Source organism: Podarcis tiliguerta (assembly GCF_965153285.1).
Source record: "Podarcis tiliguerta genome assembly, chromosome: 2".
Classification (NCBI taxonomy): domain Eukaryota; kingdom Metazoa; phylum Chordata; class Lepidosauria; order Squamata; family Lacertidae; genus Podarcis; species Podarcis tiliguerta.
This window is the reverse complement of record NC_139535.1, coordinates 109,772,138-109,795,473: the sequence shown is the minus strand read 5'-3', so window position 1 is coordinate 109,795,473 and position 23,336 is coordinate 109,772,138. Positions and strand designations below refer to the sequence as shown.

Here is a 23,336-nt window from a genome sequence, read left to right as displayed (position 1 = left end):
GTGTGTAGAAGCTAGCCTACTACACAAAGGTAAAATTTGTGTCAGTTGTTCTTTGCCTCTGGACCTGCCCACTAGGGCTGGGCGATAATATCGAGATATCATCCAAAACCGATTTGAACTCCATATTGATATATTGGTTTCATAGTTTTTGACCTGGCAATATATTGCAAATCAGGATCTGTGTTAGGGCTGATCAATATATCATCCAAAACTGGTTACAAGTCCATATAATGAAATTGGTTTCATAATTTTTGACCTGGCAATACATGATGTTTGTGTGTGCTGTGCAAAAATCACAATGTGGGAAAACTGTGAAGCCAGCCCATGCCTCTACATAGCTCCATCTTTATTTCATACATTGTAATATATCAGCATATTGTGATGTTTAGTTGGTGATATATCACAAAGTTGAAAACCAGCTCCATCCTTTTTCCAGACATTATTAAAAATGAGTATATTGCAATGTTTAACGAAGTTGGAAACCAGATATCACCCAGTCTTACTGTTTGCGTCTACATAGCTCCATTCTTATTTTAGACAACATGATAAATTGGTACAGTGGTGCCTCGCAAGACGAAATTAATTCGTTCTGCGAGTTTTTTCGTCTTGTGAATTTTTCATCTTGTGAAGCAGGGTTTCCCATAGCAAATGCATTGGCGGTTTCCCATAGGAATGCATTGACGGTTTTAAGAAAAAGGCACAAGACGTTTTCGTCTTGCGAAGCAAGCCCATAGGGAAATTCATCTTGTGAAGCAACTCAAAAAACAAAAAACTCTTTCGTCTTGCGTGTTTTTCGTCTTGCGAGGCATTTCTCTTTCGAAGTACCACTGTATGTTTAGCTGGTGATAAACCACAGTGTTGAAAACTAGATCTCACCAAGCCCTACTGCCGTTGGGATGTGGACCCCCAAAAGGCTTCCCAGAAAGGAATGAGGTCCTTGAGTAGACCAAATTGGAGAGTAAGAAATCCGAGTCAGTGGAAGGGCAAGTATCGCAGCCTAAGCATTGTGACTACGGCCTCCTTTCTCCTCCTCAGGTAAAGCTGCAGGCCTCAGAAGAGGAGAGCCGCAGCCTGGCCTCTGATCTGCAGGAAGCGAAGACTCTCCATGGGGAGAAGGTCTCACAGACTCTGGGGCTGCAGGAGGACATCAGCAAATTGCAGCAGAAGCTGACGGCTGCTAACCGCCGCACTGTAAGTGCCGGACAGCAGAATATGCTGAACCTCAGCAAGGCACTCTGTCACCAAGGCAGTGGTGGTTACAGTGTTGGGCTTGGGAGACCAGGGCTCAGATCCGCACTCAGACATGAAGCTAGGCTGGGTGACCTTGGGCCAGTGGCTGCCTCTCAGCGGAACCGATCTCACTGGGTTGTCGTGAGGATAAAATGGAGCGAGAGAGGACTACATATGTAGCTTTGAGCTCCTTGCAGGAAAAGGCAGGATATGAATGTAACCATGAAATAAAGCAGTGGGCACTCAAATTTTCCCCTCCCACCCCCATTCTAAAGGTAAAGGGACCCCTGACCATTAGGTCCAGTGGTGACCGACTCTGGGGTTGTGGAACTCACCTCACTTTATTGGCCGAGGGAGCCAGCTTACAGTTTCCAGGTCATGTGGCCAGCATGACTAAGCCACTTCTGGCGAACCAGAGCAGCGCACGGAAACGCCGTTTACCTTCCCGCCGGAGTGGTACCTATTTATCTACTTGCACTTTGATGTGCTTTCGAACTGCTAGGTTGGCAGGAGCAGGGACCGAGCAACGGGAGCTCACCCCGTCGTGGGGATTCGAACCGCTGACCTTCTGATTGGCAAGTCCTAAGATCTGTGGTTTAACCACAGCGCCACCCGCATCCCTTTACCCCCATTCTAGAGGAGCTCAAAACAGGGTGAGGTAGAAATAGCCCAGGAAGTGGTGAAATAGCTGGAAATTGGGCTTGGATCCTGATAAGGAAGCTCACGGACCCAAAACCCAGATAGACTCCTGGTCCACCATAAACCAGACCTTGTAGAGGAGAGGAGGGTTTGATTCTTGTCTCTGGGAACGAAGTCAGGCGGTAGTCTCGGGTTTAGGAGAGTTGGGTGCCAGTGGAGAAACAAGGAATGAGAGAGAGACTAGGGTGGGAGTAGACAGCATGGTGGGATACGGGTGGCGCTGTGGTCTAAACCACAGAGCCTTGGGCTTGCCGATCGGAAGGTCAGTGGTTCGAATCCCCGCGACGGGGTGCGCTCCCGTTTCTCAGTCCCAGTTCCTGCCCACCTAGCAGTTCGAAAGCACGTCAAAGTGCAAGTAGATAAATAGGTACCACTCCAGCGGGAAGGTAAATGGCATTTCCATGCGCTGCTCTGCTTCGCCAGAAGCAGCTTAGTCATGCTGGCCACATGACCCGGAAGCTGTACGCCGGCTCCCTTGGCCAATAAAGCGAGATGAGCGCCGCAACCCCAGAGTCGGTCACGACTGTATCTAAGGGTCAGGGGTCCCTTTACTTAAGTTGCAGCGACACTGGTGATCAGGGGTGCTGCGTCCCATTTTGCCACCTGAGGTTGTGCGGTGGCACCTGCAAAGCAGCAGTGACCACGGCAGGTTCCAGTGAGATCTCGCAGAGGGTCAGGGGTTCCTTTACCTTTACCTTTACCTTTACCTTAGACAGCATGGTACCCTCCAGATATTCTTGGAGTCCACCTACCATCATCCCTGACCATTGGTCATGCTGTCTGGGGGCTGATGGGAGTTGGAGCCCAGCAACACCTGGAGGGATATCATATTGGCTCTTCCTGGATTAGGTTGTATATTGATTAGCGCCACTGGTGGTTACAAAGGGTTTGGGCCACTTGCTATTGTACCACAGTTCCCACGAGGCAAGACATCCTATAATAGGGTGTGCCTGAAATTTTGCCAAAAAGAGAGAACATTTCTAGATATTTTTTTTTTATTTTTCATGCTGCTCCCGAACCATTGGCAGAAGGTCAATCCTAGAGAACGTTTCGCAAAATGGCCTCCGTGATTTCACCATATATTTTGGCAGAGTCTGTGTTTTAATAATCATTCAGTATTATTTTAATAGTGTTGAAGGAAGCAATAAGCTTGGCCCCTACTCCTTCCAGTCCTCCTCCACTTCACCCACCAATGGAAACCAACTGTAAACAGTTTCATTCAACATGAAGTGAGTCCACCTTTGTCAGAAGAGAAGATTCATGGAGAACTTCACCTCCCCACTCCATCAAACCCAAAATCCACAAACCCACACATAAGTTACACTGGCAGCAGCTCTTGAGGGTTTGAGATGGGATATGATCCAAGCCCTACCTAGAGATTGAATCTGGCACCTTCTGGTTGCAGTGTAGATATCGTTCCACTGAGCTGCCACGCTTCCCAAAAGTAGCATGGAGAATTCTGGGAGGTCATATGGGCTCATCCCTACCCACGCATCCCCTCGTTGCCTCCCTTGCCCCACCCATGCCCCATCCTGTCTCTTCTCAGGTGCAGATGGAGTCTCTGTGCGAACAGCTGCGCTCCACGCAGGACATTCTGGCTGCCAGCCAGCAGAAAGTGGCTCTCTTGGGGGAAGAGTTGGCCAGCGTGGCTTCCATCCGGGACCGCACCATCTCCGATCTGCACAAGAGCCGCCTGGAGGCAGCCGAGATCAACATCAAGCTGGCTGACATGACTCTCAAGTGGAAAGAGGGCAAAGGGCAGTGGTGGAAGGAGAAGGCCACACTGCTGCAGAGCATGGAGGTTTGTTTGAGCCACCCCAGGGTTCCCCAGTCGTGCTTAGTAGCTGATGGTAAACCCTATCACTTTGGCTTCCCGGGAGGGAGACGAGGGAGGATGAAGGTCAGCGCAGTGCAAACTCGCCCTTGGGAGTTCTGAGTTGGTTCCCTGGTGCATCTGCATCATGTTGACATCTCCCTTTTCCATCTCAGTAAGTTGCAGCCACGGTGATCAGGGGCGCTGCATCCCATTTTGCCACCTGAGGCAAAGAGGGGAGCTGCCACCCCACCCTGCTGCCGCTACCCCACCCCTGCTGAAGCCTCCCTTACTTGGGTTGCGCGGTGGCACCTGCAAAGCAACAGTGACCACGGCAGGTTCCAGTGAGATCTCGCAGAGTGCATGAGATCTCATGAGATTTCGGCAAGAGCCTCAGCCTGCCTCTTGCCAGGGATGGGAGGTCAGGGAAGCATCCTCGGCCCAATAGCTGCTACCTGCTTCAAGCACACATTCAGCATTGTCTTCTGTTTTTAGTGGGAAAAGGGGCAAAGTGCCATGGATGAAGTGGAACGTAGCATACACAGATTCAATCATAGAACTGTAGAGTTGGAAGGGACCCTGAGGGTCATCTAGTCCAACCCCCTGCAAAAGCTTTCTTCTGCCTAAACATCACAGCGACCGATGCCAACCGACACCGGCACAATTAGGGATCCACAGAGTTTGTGCAGTTGCGTAACAGACCTCAGCAACTCAGCATTTTGGCTAATCTACTTTATTTACATATAAACACACACGGAGCACTGCAACATGGCTCCCTATCTCTCTCTAGCATCAGACAGCAAAGGGAGAAAACAAAGAACAATAGTCCCGCTTCACGGAACACAATAACACAAACATCCTGTCTCCATCACTTCCCACTCTGTGGAGTCAAAACATATACCGTTATGTGAAAGACCACAATCCCATGACTGCAATCACGGAGCAGGAATTCTAACAGACTGTTCCCGTCGAACAGCTCTTACTGTCAGAAGGCCTTTCCTGATGTTTAGTCGGAATCGCCTTTCTTGTAACTTGAAGCCATTGGTTCGAGTCCTACCCTCCAGAGCAGGAGAAAATAAGTTTATGTGACAGCCGTTGAGATATTTGAAGATGGGAGTCAGTCATTCTTCGTACAGGGATTCTAATGGCAAGGCAATGTTCAGGGTGGAGGTAGGGAATCGGGAAACTCAGCGTTCTGTGTTTTCAAACATGAAATATTCCCCCAAGTAACTTCTTCCCTATAAGGCATACAGAGATGTGAATAAACATTTCCAGGTATGCTGCACTAGACAATCTGATTTGCAAACTAAAACTACATTTTAAATACAGGGAATGAATGGGAGGCACATTCTGTCATCTCCCGTGTTACTTGTAGAAATCACGTTTTTCAAATAATAATAATAATAATAATAATAATAATAATAATTTATTATTTATACCCTGCCCATCTGGCTGGGCTTCCCCAGCCACTCTGGGCGGCTTCCAAAGAAATATTAAAATACTGTAATACATCAAACATTAAAAGCTTCCCTAAACAGGGCTGCCTTCAGATATCTTCTAAAAGTCTGGTAGTTGTTGTTCTCTTTGACATCTGGTGGGAGGGCGTTCCACAGGGAAGGCGCCACTACAGAGAAGGCCCTCTGCCTGGTTCCCTGTAACTTGGCTTCTTGCAGTGAGGGAACCGCCAGAAGGCCCTCAGTGCTGGACCTCAGTGTCCAGGTAAAACGATGGGGGTGGAGACGCTCCTTCAGATATACTGGACTTTTTAACTGTGTGTATATATATTTGACTTTGGAACTGTGTGTTTTAAATGTCGGCACGATTTCCCCTCCGATTTGTGGATTCCATCCACACACACACCCAATATGATTCCAAAACTACTGCATGATTAGTTTGCTGCGTTGAGGGATGGGCAGGGGGGGGGGGGAGTCCCATCCAGCTCCTCCCCACCCATTGAAGGCAACCCTGTGGTTTCGGCAGGCAGAGAAGGACAAGATCCTGAAGCTGAGCGCCGAAGTGCTGCGCCTGGAGAAGAGCCTGCAAGAAGAGCGGGCACAGCGCCAGGTGTTGCGTTTGGAGTTGGCACAGGAACGTGACTCCAGTCTGGTAAATTGGGGCCCTGGGGGGGTCCCCATTGCCCTGGGTGGGAGAAAAATAACAATCCCTTTGAGTTCTGATGGTTTCATTATAGGGCACCCAACACCCACCAGTAGAAACTACTTGCCCTTGTTTATTATTAGCGTCACCAACTCAGGTCCATTAATTTCCATGTGTGTTTTCTGAGTCAAGGTTGGTTCAATACAGCACAGTGTCCTTACCAGTTGCAAAGCCCGCATCAGATACATTATACAGTGGTACCTCGGGTTACAGACGCTTCAGGTTACAGACGCTTCAGGTGACAGACTCCACTAACCCAGAAATAGTACCTCGGGTTAAGAACTTTACCTCAGGATGAGAACAGAAATCACACGGCAGCGGCAGCAGGAGGCCCCATTAGCTAAAGTGGTACCTCAGGTTAAGAATGGTTTCAGGTTAAGAACGGACCTCTGGAATGAATTACAGTGGTACCTCGGGTTAAGAACTTAATTCGTTCTGAACCTGAAACTGTTCTTAACCTGAGGTACCACTTTAGCTAATGGGGCCTCCCACTGCTGCCACGCCGCCGGAGCACAATTTCTGTTCTCATCCTGAAGCAAAGTTCTTAACCCGAGGTACTATTTCTGGGTTGGCGGAGTCTGTAACCTGAAGCGTCTGTAACCCAAGGTACCACTGTAAGTTTTTAACCCGAGGTACCACTGTACTCTTTCGGGAAGCTTTTCTTGCCTTCCCCTTTATGGGTTTTTTAATTAAAAAACAAAAACAAAAAACCATTGTACTTCTACAAGCCTTGGGGTCCCCATCACCCAAGTTTGCTGGCACCTCCCTCTTGTGTGTGGAAGCTGTCATTTTGGCTCCAAAGGGATTGACACTCGCTCCCGAACATTTGAAATCGAAGGAAAGATGGTCAGATCCCAACAGTAGGAACGTAACGGCAGGTATTTAGGGGGGATTTGTTGGAGAGGGGTGAGGTCTGGCTCATAGCTGAAAACAGCCGAAGCCTTAGGGATGCGGATCTTTGGCTCCACAGCCAGTTCCTTGGCTCGCCACCCGCCCTGCCCTGCACCCCACCCATTGCCTTAATATTCTGGAATGTGCAGGCTGATGAAGATGATGGACTTTATGGAGCTAGCTGATCTCAGTGGGAGAATCCGCGAACAGAAAGAAGAGGAATATCAAGAAGACTGGAAGAAATTTAAAGATTATTTGAACAAAAATTGTAACATTAAAGATTAGTAATGACTTGAAAGAACTAAATAGGCCTAGGATTAAATAAATAAATGAGAAATAGAACGATAAGAAAAGTTAAGAAATTTGATTATAACCGGAATATTGTTTTTTGGATAATGATATTGGGAAACTGCTACATTCAATTTAGATGGAAGAGATTAGAGGAAGTCAAGTAATATGTTTATCAAGTTGGAAGCTTAACTCACTAATTAAGTTTTATTGTATTTGTGTATGTGGTTGTATTCTTAGCTATTATTTGCTAGGTTTGTATTATTTCGCTTTTTTTTCCTTTTACTATTATTTTTCTTATTTTTGTTTTATTGAAGTAATGTGTTTGTATGAAATTCAATAAATATTATTGGGGGGGGGGGGGAATAATATTCTGGAATGTGCAAACTCTCGCTTTTGCCCCCTCAGGTGCAAGTCTCTGAGAGCCGCCGGGAGCTGCGAGAGCTGAGAGCTGCACTGCAGGTTGCTCAGAAGGAGAAAGAGCAGCTCCAAGCCGAAAAGCAGGTTGGTGAGAGGCCATCTTGGAAAGCTTGCAGAAGAGGTGCAAAAGGGGAGAGCAACCAGGAAGCACAAGTTTGAGAAAGAGGGGAAAGGCGTCCTAGGTTATATAGGTTGCTAGGTTGCACAACATCGTGGCCCCCTTCTGCGTGAGGGTTTACGCTTGCGCAGGGGGACTCCTTGCCCTCGCACACCCCCTAAATCTGTTCTAGGGGTTGCCCTTGCAGCCCCTTTTGGGAAGGGTATGGCATTAGTGTGAAGTGAGGAGGAATTAAAAAACCTTTTATTGAAGGTGAAAGAGGAGAGCGCAAAATATGGTCTGAAGCTCAACATCAAAAAAACGAAGATCATGGCCACTGGTCCCATCACCTCCTGGCAAATAGAAGGGGAGGAAATGGAGGCAGTGAGAGATTTTACTTTCTTGGGCTCCATGATCACTGCAGATGGTGACAGCAGCCACGAAATTAAGAGACGCCTGCTTCTTGGGAGGAAAGCAATGGCAAACCTAGGCAGCATTTTAAAAAGTAGAGACATCACCTTGCCAACAAAGGTCCGTATAGTAAAAGCTATGGTTTTCCAGTAGTGATGTATGGAAGTGAGAGCTGGACCATAAAGAAGGCTGATCGCCGAAGAATTGACGCTTTTGAATTCTGGTGCTGGAGGAGACTCTTGAGAGTCCCATGGACTGCAAGAAGATCAAACGCATCCATTCCGAAGGAAATCAGCCCTGAGTGCTCACTGGAAGGACAGATCGTGAAGTTGAGGCTCCAGTACTTTGGCCACCTCATGAGAAGAGAAGACTCCCTGGAAAAGACCCTGATGTTGGGAAAGATGGAGGGCACAAGGAGAAGGGGACGACAGAGGACGAGATGGTTAGACAGTGTTCTCGAAGCTACAAACATGAATCTGACCAAACTGCGGGTGGCAGTGGAAGACAGGAGTGCCTGGCGTGCTCTGGTCCATGGGGTCACGAAGAGTCGGACACGACTGAACGACTAAACAACAACAACATGGCATTAGTGTGGGGGGAGGAGAGGGGAAAGTCCCGTTGTGCAAGCAGATATGCTTGCGCTGACGGGTCACATTCGCTGGATGCTGCCGACAGTCCATGGCTAGAACTTGAACACAGAACTTGATTTGGGGACATGTCCACCAGCTCTACCTCTCTTTCAAATCAGAAGCAGTGAAGGCGGTGAAGGTCCTGTGTGAGTGTCTGGAGGCGGTTGGAGGATGGATGGCAGCTAACAGATTGAGGTTGAATCCTGACAAGACAGAAGTACTGTTTTGGGGGGACAGGAGGCAGGCAGGTGTGGAGGACTCCCTGGTCCTGGATGGGGTAACTGTGCCCCTGAAGGACCAGGTGTGCAGCCTGGGAGTCATTCTGGACTCACAGCTGTCCATGGAGGCGCAGGTCAATTCTGTGTCCAGGGCAGCTGTTTACCAGCTCCATCTGGTACGCAGGCTGAGACCCTACCTGCCCGCAGACTGTCTCACCAGAGTGAGGTATGCTCTAGTTATCTCTCACTTGGACTACTGCAATGCGCTCTATGTGGGGCTACCTTTGAAGGTGACCCAGAAACTACAACTAATCCAGAATGCAGCAGCTAGACTGGTGACTGGGAGCAGCCGCCGAGACCATATAACACCAGTCTTGAAAGACCTACACTGGCTCCCAGTACGTTTCGGAGCACAATTCAAAGTGTTGGTGCTGGCCTTTAAAGCCCTAAACAGCCTCAGTCCAGTATACCTGAAGGAGCGTCTCCACCTCCATCGTTCTGCCCGGACACTGAGGTCCAGCACTGAGGGCCTTCTGGCAGTTCCCTCACTACGAGAAGCCAAGTTACAGGGAAGCAGGCAGAGAGCCTTCTCGGTAGTGGCACCCACCCTGTGGAACGCCCTCCCACCAGATGTCAAAGAGAAAAATAACTACCAAACTTTTAGAAGACATCTGAAGGCAGCCCTGTTTAGGGGAGGCTTTTAATGTTTAATAGGTTATTGTATTTCAGTGTTTTGTTGGAAGCCGCCCAGAGTGGCTGGGGAAACCCAGCCAGATGGGCGGGGTATAAATAATAAATTATTATTATTATTATTATTATTATTATTTTATTATTATTATTATTATTATTATTTGGAATAAGGTTCCTTTATTTTGTTGCTGTTTACATCTCCAACACATGTTGTTTACATCTCCAACACATGTTGCTGTTATTTTCATCCAAATTAGCAAAAATAAATAAAAATAACAGCAATATGTGTTGGAGATGTAAACAAAACGAAGGAACCTTATTCCACATGTGGTGGACATGTCCCATTTTTGAGACATGATCTATGAGGAATTAAAAAGAATGCTAAAACACACATTTTTAAAGAAACCTGAAGCTTTCCTACTAGGCATTCTAATGTTTAGCATCCCAAATGAAAATAAAAGAGTGTTTCTTTATGCGACAACAGCAGCCAGAATGCTAATAGCAAAATACAGTGGTACCTCAGGTTACATACGCTTCAGGTTACATACTCCGCTAACCCAGAAATAGTGCTTCAGATTAAGAACTTTTCTTCAGGATGAGAACAGAAATCAGGCTCCGGCGGCACGGCAGCAGCAGGAGGCCCCATTAGCTAAAGTGGTGCTTCAGGTTAAGAACAGTTTCAGGTTAAATACAGACCTCCGGAACGAATTAAGTACTTAACCAGAGGTACCACTGTACTGGAGCAATGAGTTAATACCAACAAAAGACGAGTGGCAATTAAAATTACGCGAGTACCTCAAACTAGCCAAAATGACAGAATTAATAAGAGGTAAAAAAGGAATGGGATTGCTTTAAAAACTACCTGATAAAATATGGTTCCAAAAGCAATATTTGGTTGTGCTTACGTTAATTTCACAGGAAAAACTTATTTTAATACACAAATACAGAATATTTGTCACTTAAGAGAAGTATTGAAGCCACAAAGAGATAGAGGGAAGTCAACTAACATAGCAGGGATTCAAACTAGTTTTTTTTGGAATAGAAAGAAAGTGACTGTAAAGATAGAATGAAAAGAAGGATTAAAAATGTATTTCTTTCTGAGAACCTGTAGAACAGTCAAATTAGTGTTTGTATCTTTTGAACAATTTTGTTCTTGACTAATTCTTTTTCATTTTTTATTATTTATCAATTTTCTTTTCCCCTCCTTTTTTCTTTTTATTTTCTTTCTATGTTTTTTCTTTTCTTCTTTTGTATTTTTTCTTTTTCTTTTTGGATATCTTGATGTAATATTTAATTTATGCTTTCTCTGTATTTTTTTAAAAAACACAATAAAGATAATAATAATATTAATAATAATAATAATAATAACAACAACAACAACAACTTGAACGCAGAATGTGGGAGGTGTATGGGGCTGGTCTTTAACAGAAGGTGGGTTTCTACAGTTGGTGCTGACCTTTTCTCAACTCCCCTGCCCCTCAGGAGCTGCTGGTATACATACGACGCCTTGAAGAGCGTCTGGAGAAAGTGGCTGACGAGAAATGGAGTGAATCTATTCTCTGCGATGAAGAGGAGGCAGCGCCAGAGACTCCTGGTCAGTCTCCCCGCCACCCTGCCTCGATTTGCATGCCCAATTATACGTACCAATCCCCATCTCCGCTAGTGGCGTGGCAAAAAAAAAAAAAAATGTATTTCATTTTCTTTTTACAACTTGAAAGCTCTTTAGATCCTAGAAACCCAAACATCTATTAGCTCAGAATTCCCAAGTGCCAAACCACCACTGCTCCCCCCCCAAAAAATTCCCAAGGGCCCAAGTAGGGGCCCCAGACACTAAGCTTTTCTCCTTATTTTTTTAAGTAAATCTTTACCCCCTCTAGAAATGAAGTGGGTACCCTTCTAAGCAGTTTCTATGAAATGAATAAGGTTGGCTTCTCCCGCCTATCTGTATATTTAGCCAATAGCGAAGTCACAGCTATGATTGATGAGTAAGTTGTTTGGCCACCAGCCAGTAGGAATCTCTAGAGTCCTAAAGAGCTGGTGTCCCACCCACCCCAATTTAATGCACTTTTGCTGCTTCTCTCTTAATTTTAAGAAAGAAATCCAACAAGTTAAGCCTTTTCTCATACGGAAGTACAATTACGGAAAAGGCTTCTCTCTCTAATTTTGTGTTATGCCTTGCAACAGCTTCCCATAGCAGCCATTTTGTGCCTCCAACTATTCAGAATTCAAAAGGTGCCCCCTGGTTGGAAAAAGGTTGGGTGACCCCTGCCCTAAAGCAGGCACCCCCAAACTTGGCCCTCCAGATGTTTTGGGACTACAACTCCCATCATCCCTAGCTAACAGGACCAGTGGTCAGGGATGATGGGATTTTAGTCCCAAAACATCTGGAGGGCCGAGTTTGGGGGTGCATGCTCTAAAGGTTTTCCTGAGGACCAGCATCTAATCTTTTGGCGTCTAAGCAGCCCAGCACCTGAGATTTTTCCACCTGTTCCTGAAGCGGCCTGGTCTCATTTTGCATCCTAAAATAAATTATTCGAGAGAGATGAATTTGCTTCTGGAGCCACAACCTGGCAGCAATTGCACCATTGTTCTCTAGGGAAATTACCGTATTTTTCACTCTATAGGACGCACTTTTTCCCCTCCAAAAATTAAGGGGAAATGTGTGTGCATCCTATGGAGCGAATGCAGGCTCCTTGGCTTCAGCAATAGCAATGCAAAGCCTCCGAAGGGCAGAGGGAACGCTCCCTCCGTGCTCCGGAGGCTACTCGTTGCTTTCACTGAAGCCTGGAGAGCTAGAGGGGTCAGTGCGCACCGACCCCTCTCGCTCTCCAGGCTTCAGGGATAGCCGCCTGAAGCCTTTGGAGTCCAGCGGGAACTCACGCTGCGCTCCGAAGGCTTCGGGTTCCTTTTGCTGAAGCCGGGAGAGCATGACTCTCCTGGCTTCAGCAGAGAGGGAGAGCTGCGCAGCGCCCCTTCAGCGAAGCGGGAGGAGAAATGGAAGGGGCTCCGTTTCTCCTGCCACTTTGCTGAAGGGGCGCTGAGCAGAGAGGGGGAGAATTTTTTTTTCTTGTTCTCCCCCTCTAAAACAAGGTGCGTCCTATGGTCGGGTGCGTCCTATAGAGCAAAAAATATGGTGACACACACACACACTTTCACCCTTGACCGTGTGTTTTTGTTCTCCCGTCCCTTCTCCTACACACCTCCCAGGCTCCCTGGACTCGCCGCTGTCCGACTCTGAGGATGAGTGTCCCGAGGACATGCGCCTGCCTGCGCAGCTCGGGTCCTACAGTTTGTGTGACAACCGGGCAGCTACTACCACTCCGCCTTGTGCCCGGGGACCCGCTCACACCGTGGTGATCAGCCAGCCGGCACCCATTGCCAATCAGATCAAGCAGCCGCCCGAGGATTCCAGTTCTGACTCGGTGAGGCCCTGGGAGGCAGAGAAGGCTGCAAGTCATGGATCTGGCCAAACTTTTATGAACCTAAGAAGTGAAGAATTTCCTTGCTGGTTGCGGCCAAAACTGCGTCTAGCTAGTGTGTTGCGTTAATCAGTGGCCAGTCAGGTGCTCCTGGGAAGCTCTCAAGCAGGGCGTGTTAGAGAATGCAGAAGTTCCCAATTTAGCTAGCGCAAGTGGAACCTGAAATAAACTGTTTCAGTGCAGACTGCTCTTGTTCACTGCCAGCCAGCAAGCCATGCCCTTCGCCACAGCACTCCATTCCATCCCTCCTCCCACTTGCTTTTCCTCCTCACTAGGGCTGGGCGGTATATATCGATACAGTGGTACCTTGGTTTGCAACCGTTTTGGATTATAACCACCTCAAACCCTGAAGAGTGTGTGTCCCTTTCTTTCGATTACAACCCCTTTTTTTTTTTTTTTTGGATTACAACCCTTTTTTTTCCTGAGGCCCCATTGGCGAAAGCGCGCCTTGGGTTACAAACTGTTTTGGTTTACAACCAGACCTCCAGAGCAGATTATGGTTGTAAACCAAGGTATCACTGTATATCATCCAAAACCAGTTTGAAGTCCATATTGTGATGATCAGTTTCATAATTTTTGACGTGACCGTATATCCCGAATCACGATGTGTGTTAGGGCTGGGCAGTATATCATCATAAATAGATTTGAAGTCCATATCATGGTATCAGTTTCATAATTATTGACCTGGCAATATGTCGTGAATCATGATACATGTGTGTGCTACACAAAAATTGTGATGCAGGAGAAACTGTGAAGCCAGCCAATGCCTCTACCTAGCACCATCCTTATTTTGGACATTCTGATATATCGGTATATCGCGATGCTTAGCTAGTGATATGTCGCGATGTTGCAAACCAGTTATCGCCCAACCCTAATCCCCACCCTCCACCCCAATAGTCAGTCACCACTCTTTAGCCACTGAGCATGCTCATTCCTCAGTGGTCTGTTTTATGGGAGGTGGGCAAAGGGGTATTTAACCTCCCTAGTTTAACCAGCCTTCTTATATACCTCCCTTTTATGTGCGGCTAGCGGGTGAGCCTTGGGCTTGCCAATCGGAAGGTTGGCAGTTCGAATCGCCGCGACGGGGTGAGCTCCTGTTGTTCGGTCCCACCTCCTGTTCGAAAGCATGCCAGTGCAAGTAGATAAATAGGTACCGCTCCGGTGGGAAGGTAAATGGTTTTTCCGTGCGCTGCTCTGGTTTGCCAGAAGCGTCTTAGTCATTCTGGCCACATGACCCAGAAGATGTACGCCGGCTCCCTCGGCCAGTAAAGCGAGTTGAGCACCGCAACCCAGGACAGATTCCCCTGCCAACCTAGGTATGCCATCATCTGTTTCCCCTAAGTGATAGGCAAAGAAAGTTGGGGGCTGAGCTGCGTGGGGTTGGCAGAAGCCAGGCCTGCTTGTACCGCTTCTTACTTTTTCATTCTGTATTTAGGAGGCTGAGGACGAGAAGGCAGTGCTGATGGCAGCTGCCCAGAGCGGTGGCGAAGAAACCAACCTGCTCCTTCCAGAGCTTGGCAGTGGCTTCTATGAAGTGGCCAGGTAACGGCAGCTAGCATGCTCCTGAATCTATTTTGACTACAGTTCCCCCTTTTCAGAGAGGGGGCTGTACACCAGTGGTGGGGGACCTGTGGCTTTGCAGATGCTATGGAGCTCCAGTTCAGGGATGTTGGGAGATGTAATCTTAACAACATCTGGAGGTCCACAGCTTTCCCAGACCTGCTTGTACAGGCTCTTAGTGAGTTAGCACCTTGAGATAGAGTGTGTACTGTACTGTAGACTTTATTTGCGTAGCCGACAGGCCATAGCATCAAAGGACAAACACCAACAAAAATACATTACAAATATAGTTACCATAAAATCTTGTGACCTATTAAAACCCTAGGTAAATTAATAATCTCAGTACTTAAAACTTGGCAGAGGTAATAAAATAATAATAAAACATAATGATAATAATCATAAGCTCCTAGGCGAGGAATCTGGGTGACGACACTGGTGTCATTCAGATAACAGCTCTCAGTCTCATTGCTCTCTCGATAAATTTGGCAACCTTCTCTGTTGTCGAGCTGTTCTGATCGGCTAGGAGTGAGAACAATTTGGCTTCACAAGAGCGGCCCGGGATGGCAGATAGGAGCGGCGTAATGGTCTCGTCCCTGAGATCTTTATATAGGGAGCAAGACAAGAGGACGTGTGACACCGTCTCTACATAGCCAGCTCCACAGGGGCAGAGCCGGTTCTTGAATGGAATTTTTTGATATCTACCTTCAAGAACAGCTGAGGGTAATATATTTAGTCTGGCCAGTGTAAAGGCCTGTCTGAGTTTTGGAATGGTTAAGGTAGACAAATAAGGTGCCCGAAAATCAAAGTGGGAGGGAGGCAGTTAAGCGTACCAAGCACTAAATTTCTTAATATAGGCCAGATTATTCTGCTGCTCAATATCCTTCATGCGCTGATCAATAATGGTTTTTGCCTTGGGGAGACCCATTTTCAGGAGATGCTGTGCTGAGATAGAGTGTGTGCGTGCACATGTCTTAAAATGGGACTGTACCTAACGTGACGGCCCCATCAGCATCTCCAGGAGTTATGCACCTTGTCTGCTATCGCAGCAAGCTACAAGACTCTTTACCCTGGGTTTGCATGGTGTAGTCCAAGGTTTCCCAAACTTGTGCCTCCAGCTGTTTTCGGACTACAACACCCATCATCCCTAGCTAGCAGGACTAGCGGTTAGGGATGGTGGGAACTGTAGTCCAAAAACCGCTGGAGGAGGCCTAAGTTTGCAAAACCCTGGTGTAGCCCCATGCCAAAGTAACCACCGCCACTCCGAACCCAGCCAGGATTTTGCCAGATTTCCACTTCCATGACGTAGCACTTCACCAGCTCTTTTTGCACTGTTTCCTCTTTCTCCCTCCCTCTGTTTGCAGTGGCCTGACAGGGCGGCAGATGTCGGAGCCGGGGGCTTGCGGCATGGGGGTCTCTCCCTTAGACCTGCCCTCGCCGGCCCATTGGAAGGAGTGCCCCATCTGCCACGAGCGCTTCCCGCCCGAGAGCGACAAGGAAACGTTGGATACACATGTTGACGGGCACTTCTTTTTCAGCACCCATGACCCCTTCACCTTTGAGTAACGGTTTCTCCCCCCCGAACCCCCTTCCTCCCAACCACCACCATGCCCCTTCTGTTTCCCCCTCTCTCTTCCATGGGATCCAGGCTGGGGATATATTTCCTTCCTTCTCCCTTGACAGTGAGATTGCTATGAGGAATGCTTCGTCCCAGGAAGGGTAGCTTCAGCTGCTAGGTGGTAGTAAGGGACTCCCAACTTCCTGGGACGCCTTCTCTATGGTCAGAGTCAACTTGCATTAGGAGCAGCAAAGTTAGTTATGTACACACACACACACACACACACACACACATACTTCTATACTGCGTCAGTGACTGAGAGCTCAGAAGTTAAGAGCGTGTCTTCATGGCACCCAGGGTAGGCACATGTGTGCGGGGGGGCAGAATGCGCCAGCCTCGCCGCCAATGCAACGCCAGCCTCAATGATTCCAGCCTTGCAGAGCAGCTCAGGGAGGGTGGCATGAGAAAGACACAACAGCCTTGCACCTCTTGATCCCAGGCTCACCCTCGCTTTGCAAGGCTGGGACCGGAGGGCGCATGGTTGTTGTGTCCTTCTCATGCTGCCCTGCCGATGCGGGCTGGAGGGGCAGCGTGAGGAGGGCACAGCAGGGCAGGCAGGCGCCCTTTGGTGCATGCCCGTTGTGCCCTCCTGACGCCCTGCCAACCCTCTGCTGTTTTGTGAGGCTGGGATATGGGATCAGACCCGCAAAGCAGCACGGGGCTGGCAGGGGCGGTGTGAGGAGCAAATGGTGCCCTCGGAAAAACTGCACCCCTTGCCCCCCCCCCCCACTACACCTCATGAGACCCTGTTTACTCACAGCCAGTTATCCTGCAATGGCAAGCAAGTTTGAAAAAGGGGCAGTCAATCCTCATCTTGCTCATCCTAGCGAAACAATAACAAAGGGGTAGTTGACATGGCATTGTCCATTGGACTCCAACTCCCATCAGCCCCAGCCAGCCTGGCCACTGATGAGGGGTGATGGGAATTACAGTATCAGCGACAGCTGGAAGGCACCGCATTGGCTGCCCCCGCCCAAAACAGGCCTTGCGAACGGTTGTCACCTTTTGGTGGGCCAAGCTCTCCGTTCAGCGGAGGGCCACTGCAACCTCAGCGAAAGGGTGTCCTGTGATTCTTTGTTTGGGCAACATGGGTTGCTTGTTCTTTTAACCACAGAACACTCTTAAAATGGTAAGCACAGCCTCATAGTGTTGGGCAGTTCACACATGAATCGCCCGTTCCCGGAGGTGGTGCTATCATCCTCACATCCTTTTGCAGTTGTAGCCTGGGGACAGAAGAGTCACTGGGACACGTGGCATTTCAATATTCCACTCTGAACACCAGAATGCCAAAAGTTCACACAATCATGCATGGTGGCACACGCACACAGGTGGGTTTCTCACTCAAAGTCCCCTCCAGCTGTTGGCCCTGGCAGCGTAGGAAGCAACACGGGTCAAGTTGTTCAGGAAAGCCCAAAACACATTTTAAGAATTATTGAACTGCTAAGCCCCCCGGGCGTCATGACTGCGAACCCTGCACTGATAAGCTTAGAACCGGCTTTGGCCATGAGTTTGACGCATACTGTAGACATGGTGGTAAAGGGATTCATGGCACACATAACATGCACCCTTCTTAAGACCCTTGATGGGGTCTAGACCTGTACCATCATTCCCGCACACTTGAGATCTCAGCCAGAGGCCCTCTTGGGGAGTCCACACCCTAGGTCTGTGAGCTGTGCCCCCCCCCCCCCGGGAAGGGAGCCTCCTCTGTAGCGGTTTCATGCCTTTGGAACTCCCTCCCACTAGAACTGTGGCATGCCGCAGGGTTTTCGGAAGGCCTTGTTGGATTGAAGCTGGAATGTTACGGAGGTTTTGAGTGTGCTTTATCTTTTTCGTTTTGTTTTTGTAACACTGGTTATATATAAATATATATAGTTGCAGTTATTTTCTTTATTGTTCTAAGTCGCAGTAGATGTGGTTAACATAAGATAATTTTTAAATAAATGAAGAGGGAGAGGGAAGGATATATCTTCACAAGGAGAGGGGCTTTGGGGTGAAGCAAATGAGCAGGAACACCCCCCCCCCGAATAGCAGCATCCCAGGCTACAGGTTGAATGATTTGAGCGCTCTCCTCCCATAGAATGCCCCATATGTGCACAACATTTACATGTCAGGAATATAGGAAGCCGTCTTAAACAGAGTCTGCCCATTGGTCCACCTAGTTCAGCACTGGCTGCACTGATTGGCCGCAGCTCCGCTGGGTTTCAGGCAGGGTTTCCCCCGAGGGATTGAACCTGGGATTTTATGAATGCAAAGCAAGATGTCCTCCCATTCGGCTGTAGCCCTTCCCAAAAGTAGCTGGACCCAACTCCACAACACGCCCCTCCCCGCCGAGGCCATAGGAAACTGCCTTATATTGAGTTGTCAGACAATTGGTCCATCTCACTCAGAAATGTCTACTCTGACTGGCAGGTTTCAGACGGCATCTCTCTCTCCCCCCTCACCCCCTTCCTAGAGATGACTAGGACCATGGGTAGGCAAACTAAGGCCCGGGGGCCGCATCCGGCCCAATCACCTTCTAAATCCGGCCCACGGACGGTCCGGGAATCAGCATATGAGTAGAATGTGTCCTTTTATTTAAAATGCATCTCTGGGTTATTTGTGGGGCATAGGAATTCGTTCATTTCCCCCCCAAAAAATATAGTCTGGCCCCCCACAAGGTCTGATGGACAGTGGATCGGCCCCCTGCTGAAAAAGTTTGCTGACCCCTGCCTAGGACTGAACCTTCTACATAAAGAGTGGGTGGTCCACGGCTGATTTAAAACTAGTGTTTCCATAGCAAGGATGGAATTTCCCTGGTCAGAGTATATATTCCCCACTTTTCCCTGCAGTCTGAAGAGGGCCAGAACCAGCCACAGATGCCTAGTGAGGCTTCTGTTCACCTAACTTTTAATTCTTGAGTGTGCGTGAGCAGAAAGCAAACAGATGGATGCAAATGAACGAATGTGTGTATTTATCGTTCTAGCTATAGCCCATATTCCAGCAATACCCAAAAGATTTTATTGCTTGCATTTATATGGTATATGGCATTGTGCATGTGTGTGTGTGTGTGTGTGTTGTTTTGTTTTAAATAACAACTAAAGCAACCAGGGTAGTAGACACATAAATTAGAATAAAGCAGAGAAAGACTTCTAATAAAAACCTTCTGTATGCCTCAACACCGCCAGGGAAAGAAATTATATAAATTCCAGGCAGTTCCCCTCCCACTTTAAACATGATCAATATATTTCCTAAATCTAGCTGCTGCCTTTGCATAAGTAGCTAAACACTAAGGTTATTTATTCCATGATAATTCAAGCTCAGAAAATAGTCCAGCAATATTATTTAAACTTTTGGGGGGAAACAGGAGCGCTAGAGTGATGCGAGGTAAAAGCCATTCCTTTCTTAGCAAGGAATAAAAAGTAGAGAAGTTCACCCATAAGGTGTATTTTTAAATTAAAGATAAATCCACATGCTGTTGATCAGGGTGGTGGTCTGCATCCCCCTGCCCCATAATAAATTGGGCAAATTATGCACATTTGCACAAGCAGCGAGGTAATTCTGCATCCACAATAAAGAACAGCAAATCTTTGGATTTCAGAAGCAAAGGCCGGATTGGGCTATTGCAAGAAAGACAGTTCAGCAACTAATTTATTGCAGGGTGCAATAATAAGAGCTAAAAACATGGGCAGCATTGGGGGGTTGCTTTAAAAAAGAAATTAAGGAAGCTGCATTTTGTAGGGTGCAGAATTAGAGACTAGGCATCTTAGTCCTGATTATCAGGCTTGTGTGTCCTACTCAGCCCATACCCTCCACATTCTTCCCCCCAAAAAATAAATTAGGCAAAGTATGGATATTTTTGCACCATTGGCACAAATTCTCCTTCCAAAATAAAGGATAGCAAATGGGGTTAAATTTCAGAAGAGAAGCAAGAAAAGGTGACTACGGGAGAGAGAGAGGCCAGTAGTACCTTAAGTGATAGGCTGATTTATTGAAGCATGCATTTTAATAGGGAAGAGCCCACATCATCAGAAACAGTACCAAACCACTGTAGGGTCTTTTCAAGAGAATGAGAAGGGCAGAGAAGAGCATGGAGACTGATGCCGCAGCAGAGGGATGTTAGTCAAGAGCAGCCACAGAGGAAAGTTGTGGAGGGAGGATGCCAAAGACATACCTGGGAAGCCAGAATCACATTCATCAGCCTATCTTTCCCATCCTAAATGTATGAAACGAGGAGAGCTTTTGGGTTTTTCTGAGCTGGGAACCACTGATGTGCAGAATACACACAGAATGGCTGCGATGATCCCCATTTTAACATGGAGGAAACCCAGTTTCTTTTTTTAAAAAAAACCACGTTTGACATGTTTGGGCTATTGTGCAGCAGGAGGATAGTGATCATCAGTGTGTGTGTGTGTGTGTGTGTGTGTGTGTGTGTGTGTGTGTTTGCTTGCCAGTACACATAGCTTTGGGATGCTGGTGGCGCTGTGGGTTAAACCACAGAGCTCTGGTTCGCCAGAAGCAGCTTAGTCATGCTGGCCACATGACCCGGAAGCTGTACGCTGGCTCCCTCGGCCAATAAAGTGAGATGACCACCACAACCCCAGAGTCGATCACGACTGGACCTTATGGTCAGGGGTCCCTTTACCTTTACCTTACACACAGGTTTGACCTGGGCAGGACATGTGGGATTTCTTTTATGCCCAACTTCTACAAAAGAGGCATCTCCACTACGGTCACAGTTAGGTGTGTTATTGGTGACATGGGGAGCAGCCCGGAACAAAGGTTGACCCTGACATATCATAGCTGGTTGAGAAGTTATTCCCTAAGATCTTCCTGCCTCTGTTGAAACAGGAGCAAAACTAGCTGCAATGATAGTCAAAGCTAGGAATACTAGTCTGCCCCCCAACCAGACGACCTTGTTGTCTCCCAGCCTGGTTCCCATTGTTGGGCAGTTGTCTGACAGCCAATCTACATGTGTGGCCGGCCTGTACCATTTAAACTGCAGGGGGGGGATTACACCTTTGAACTCCCTGCTCACTGCAAGCTAGCGTGGCAGGGAGAACGGTTCAGTTGGAGCCTTCCTCGCTTTCTGCTAGTTTCTATAGTTTTTTTGGGGGGGAGAGCATTTTGAACACTTCAGACTGCTGAAGTGATATCTTAAAGCAGTGTTTCCCAGACTTGGCTCTCTGGCTGTTTTTGGACTACAGTTCCCATCGTCCCTTACCGCTGGTCCTGCTAGCTAGAGGTGATGGGAGTTGTAATCCAAAAACAGCTGGAGGCACAAGTTTGGGAAACAGTGCCTTATGGGGAAAGACACACGCTCCGATTCTGCTGGATGTTTCAACGGGCTCTGAGACCAGTTTGGAGGCCAGGGTCCCTGATGGATCAGCACATGGTGATTGATGATAGCAGATTTACACCTTGGAATTGTACTCTGTGAGAACTGCCAGAAGCAGAGAAGGGATGAATGAAGAGGTGACCCTCATCCCCTAGTCATAGTTCCTTAAGTAGACTTGGTTCCCTTCCCTTTTTCCTTCCTGTTTTGTTGTTTTTAAGAAGCCCTGCCACTGCCTCTCCAAACTACCTACTGGCTGCTGCTGCTACTGCATGCATCTGCCTTCCAGTACATTTGCACCCCTTGCTGGGGTCCCATTGTGTTTGGTTTATTAGTTTCCCTCCCTTTTGATCCCTCCCCATCTCATCCCTGTACATATACCCTCTGGCTCCCCCCTGTTAGTTGAGCTTTGCACTGGCTTTCTGCTAATTTTTGGTTGCAAATCCTTCATTTTATTCCGCCTGTTCTTCCTGGCGTCTGTGCCAGGCCCTGAGACGAAGGATGCAAGGCTTGTATGCAGCTGGAGAGAAAGGTCGCCACTCATTTAAAGCACTCATATGCCGCCTCCTCCCCCCTCCAAAAAAATAGAACGCTGGGAACTGTAGTTAAGAGTGCTGACCTCACGGAACTACAATTCCCAGAACCCTTAAACTACAGATCCCAGGATTCCCCATTAAAGTGGTGTAGGAGGGCTTTAAATGCATGGTGTGGAAGGGACCAGAGATGGCGACTCTCTAGCGACTGTGCCTTTTGGGGAGGCTGTGACGCCTCTGTTCGCTTGCGCGGGAACCTTTTGATTGTGTGACGCATTTGTGGCTGTGAGCTCTTCTCACCTGCTTTTTTCCCCACCCAGTGGTTTGTTTGTTTTTTACTGAATATAATAGTCAATGGCAAAAAGTTCAAAGCAATAACCCTCTTTCCCCTCCCCTCCCTCAACATCTTGACATACCCCCAAGTCTATGTATAGGGTGTACATATATATATTTATATTTATATTTATATGACATGTTGCAGCTATTCTAATAAAATGCGGCCTCTCTGCAACAACCTGCCTATCTTGTCTGTTGAATATTGTGGTTGCTGGGGGGAAACACACACACACACACACACACACAATGTTCCTTGGCTCCTCTCCCTGTCATCAGTCCTGTCCAACTTGCTTCCAGCGCCCGGAAATGACATCATCCATGGATGCCAGCAGGCCACAAGTTTTGCTGAGTGGGAAAAGCAAATATTGATAAAAAGTGATGGGGATGCGGTCAGATTTCATATGGTCAAGATCAGTACAGTGGACGCTCAGGTTGCGAACATGATCTGTGCAGGATGCATGTTCGCAACCCACAGCATTTGCAACTCTCAGTTGTGCGTCGGCGCTTCTGCACATGCGCAACTGCGATACCCGGAAGTAACCCGTTCCAGTACTTCCAGGTTTTGGCGGTCCGCAACCCGAAAAAACGCAACCTGAAGCGTCTGTAACCCGAGGTATGACTCTGCCTGGGTTTTGCCACCATGAAATTTTCCATTACCAGTTCCCATACCTATAGCTGTGGAAATGTATTGACTAATTGAGCTTGGATCTGGCCTCCCCTGCCCTGTGAAAATGTTGTTATTATTATGGAAACTGTGAAAATGATCAGGAACATACTAGACAGTAAACCCTATTGAAGTCCGTGAAACTCAGAACAGAGTAAAAATGTTCAGGTTTGCAGTGCAAGGCGGCACAGTCTTTACCCAGTTACCTGGGAGTAAGCTCCATTGAAGGCTCAATCTACAATATAGGCATAAACACTCCACATGTTTCCTTAAAAATGGCTGGCTGCAGAAGCAT

General features: G+C 47.7%; 1 protein-coding gene across 3 annotated transcripts in view; it reads left to right on the top strand.

Annotated features, from left to right (window-relative positions):
* Nucleotides 1–22,555, top strand: part of CALCOCO1 (calcium binding and coiled-coil domain 1) — a 44,529-nt gene extending 21,974 nt beyond the window's left edge. For all 3 annotated transcript variants that reach the window (XM_083427469.1, XM_083427468.1, XM_083427467.1), the window contains exons 8-15: nt 1,036–1,191; nt 3,476–3,730; nt 5,723–5,848; nt 7,487–7,582; nt 11,026–11,137; nt 12,751–12,965; nt 14,458–14,564; nt 15,944–22,555. In XM_083427469.1, the coding sequence (XP_083283595.1) occupies nt 1,036–1,191; nt 3,476–3,730; nt 5,723–5,848; nt 7,487–7,582; nt 11,026–11,137; nt 12,751–12,965; nt 14,458–14,564; nt 15,944–16,145 (1,269 nt within the window). In that variant the 3' untranslated portion in view covers nt 16,146–22,555. The remainder of the gene's footprint in view (nt 1–1,035; nt 1,192–3,475; nt 3,731–5,722; nt 5,849–7,486; nt 7,583–11,025; nt 11,138–12,750; nt 12,966–14,457; nt 14,565–15,943) is intronic.
* The last annotated feature ends 781 nt before the right edge of the window (nt 22,556–23,336 follow it).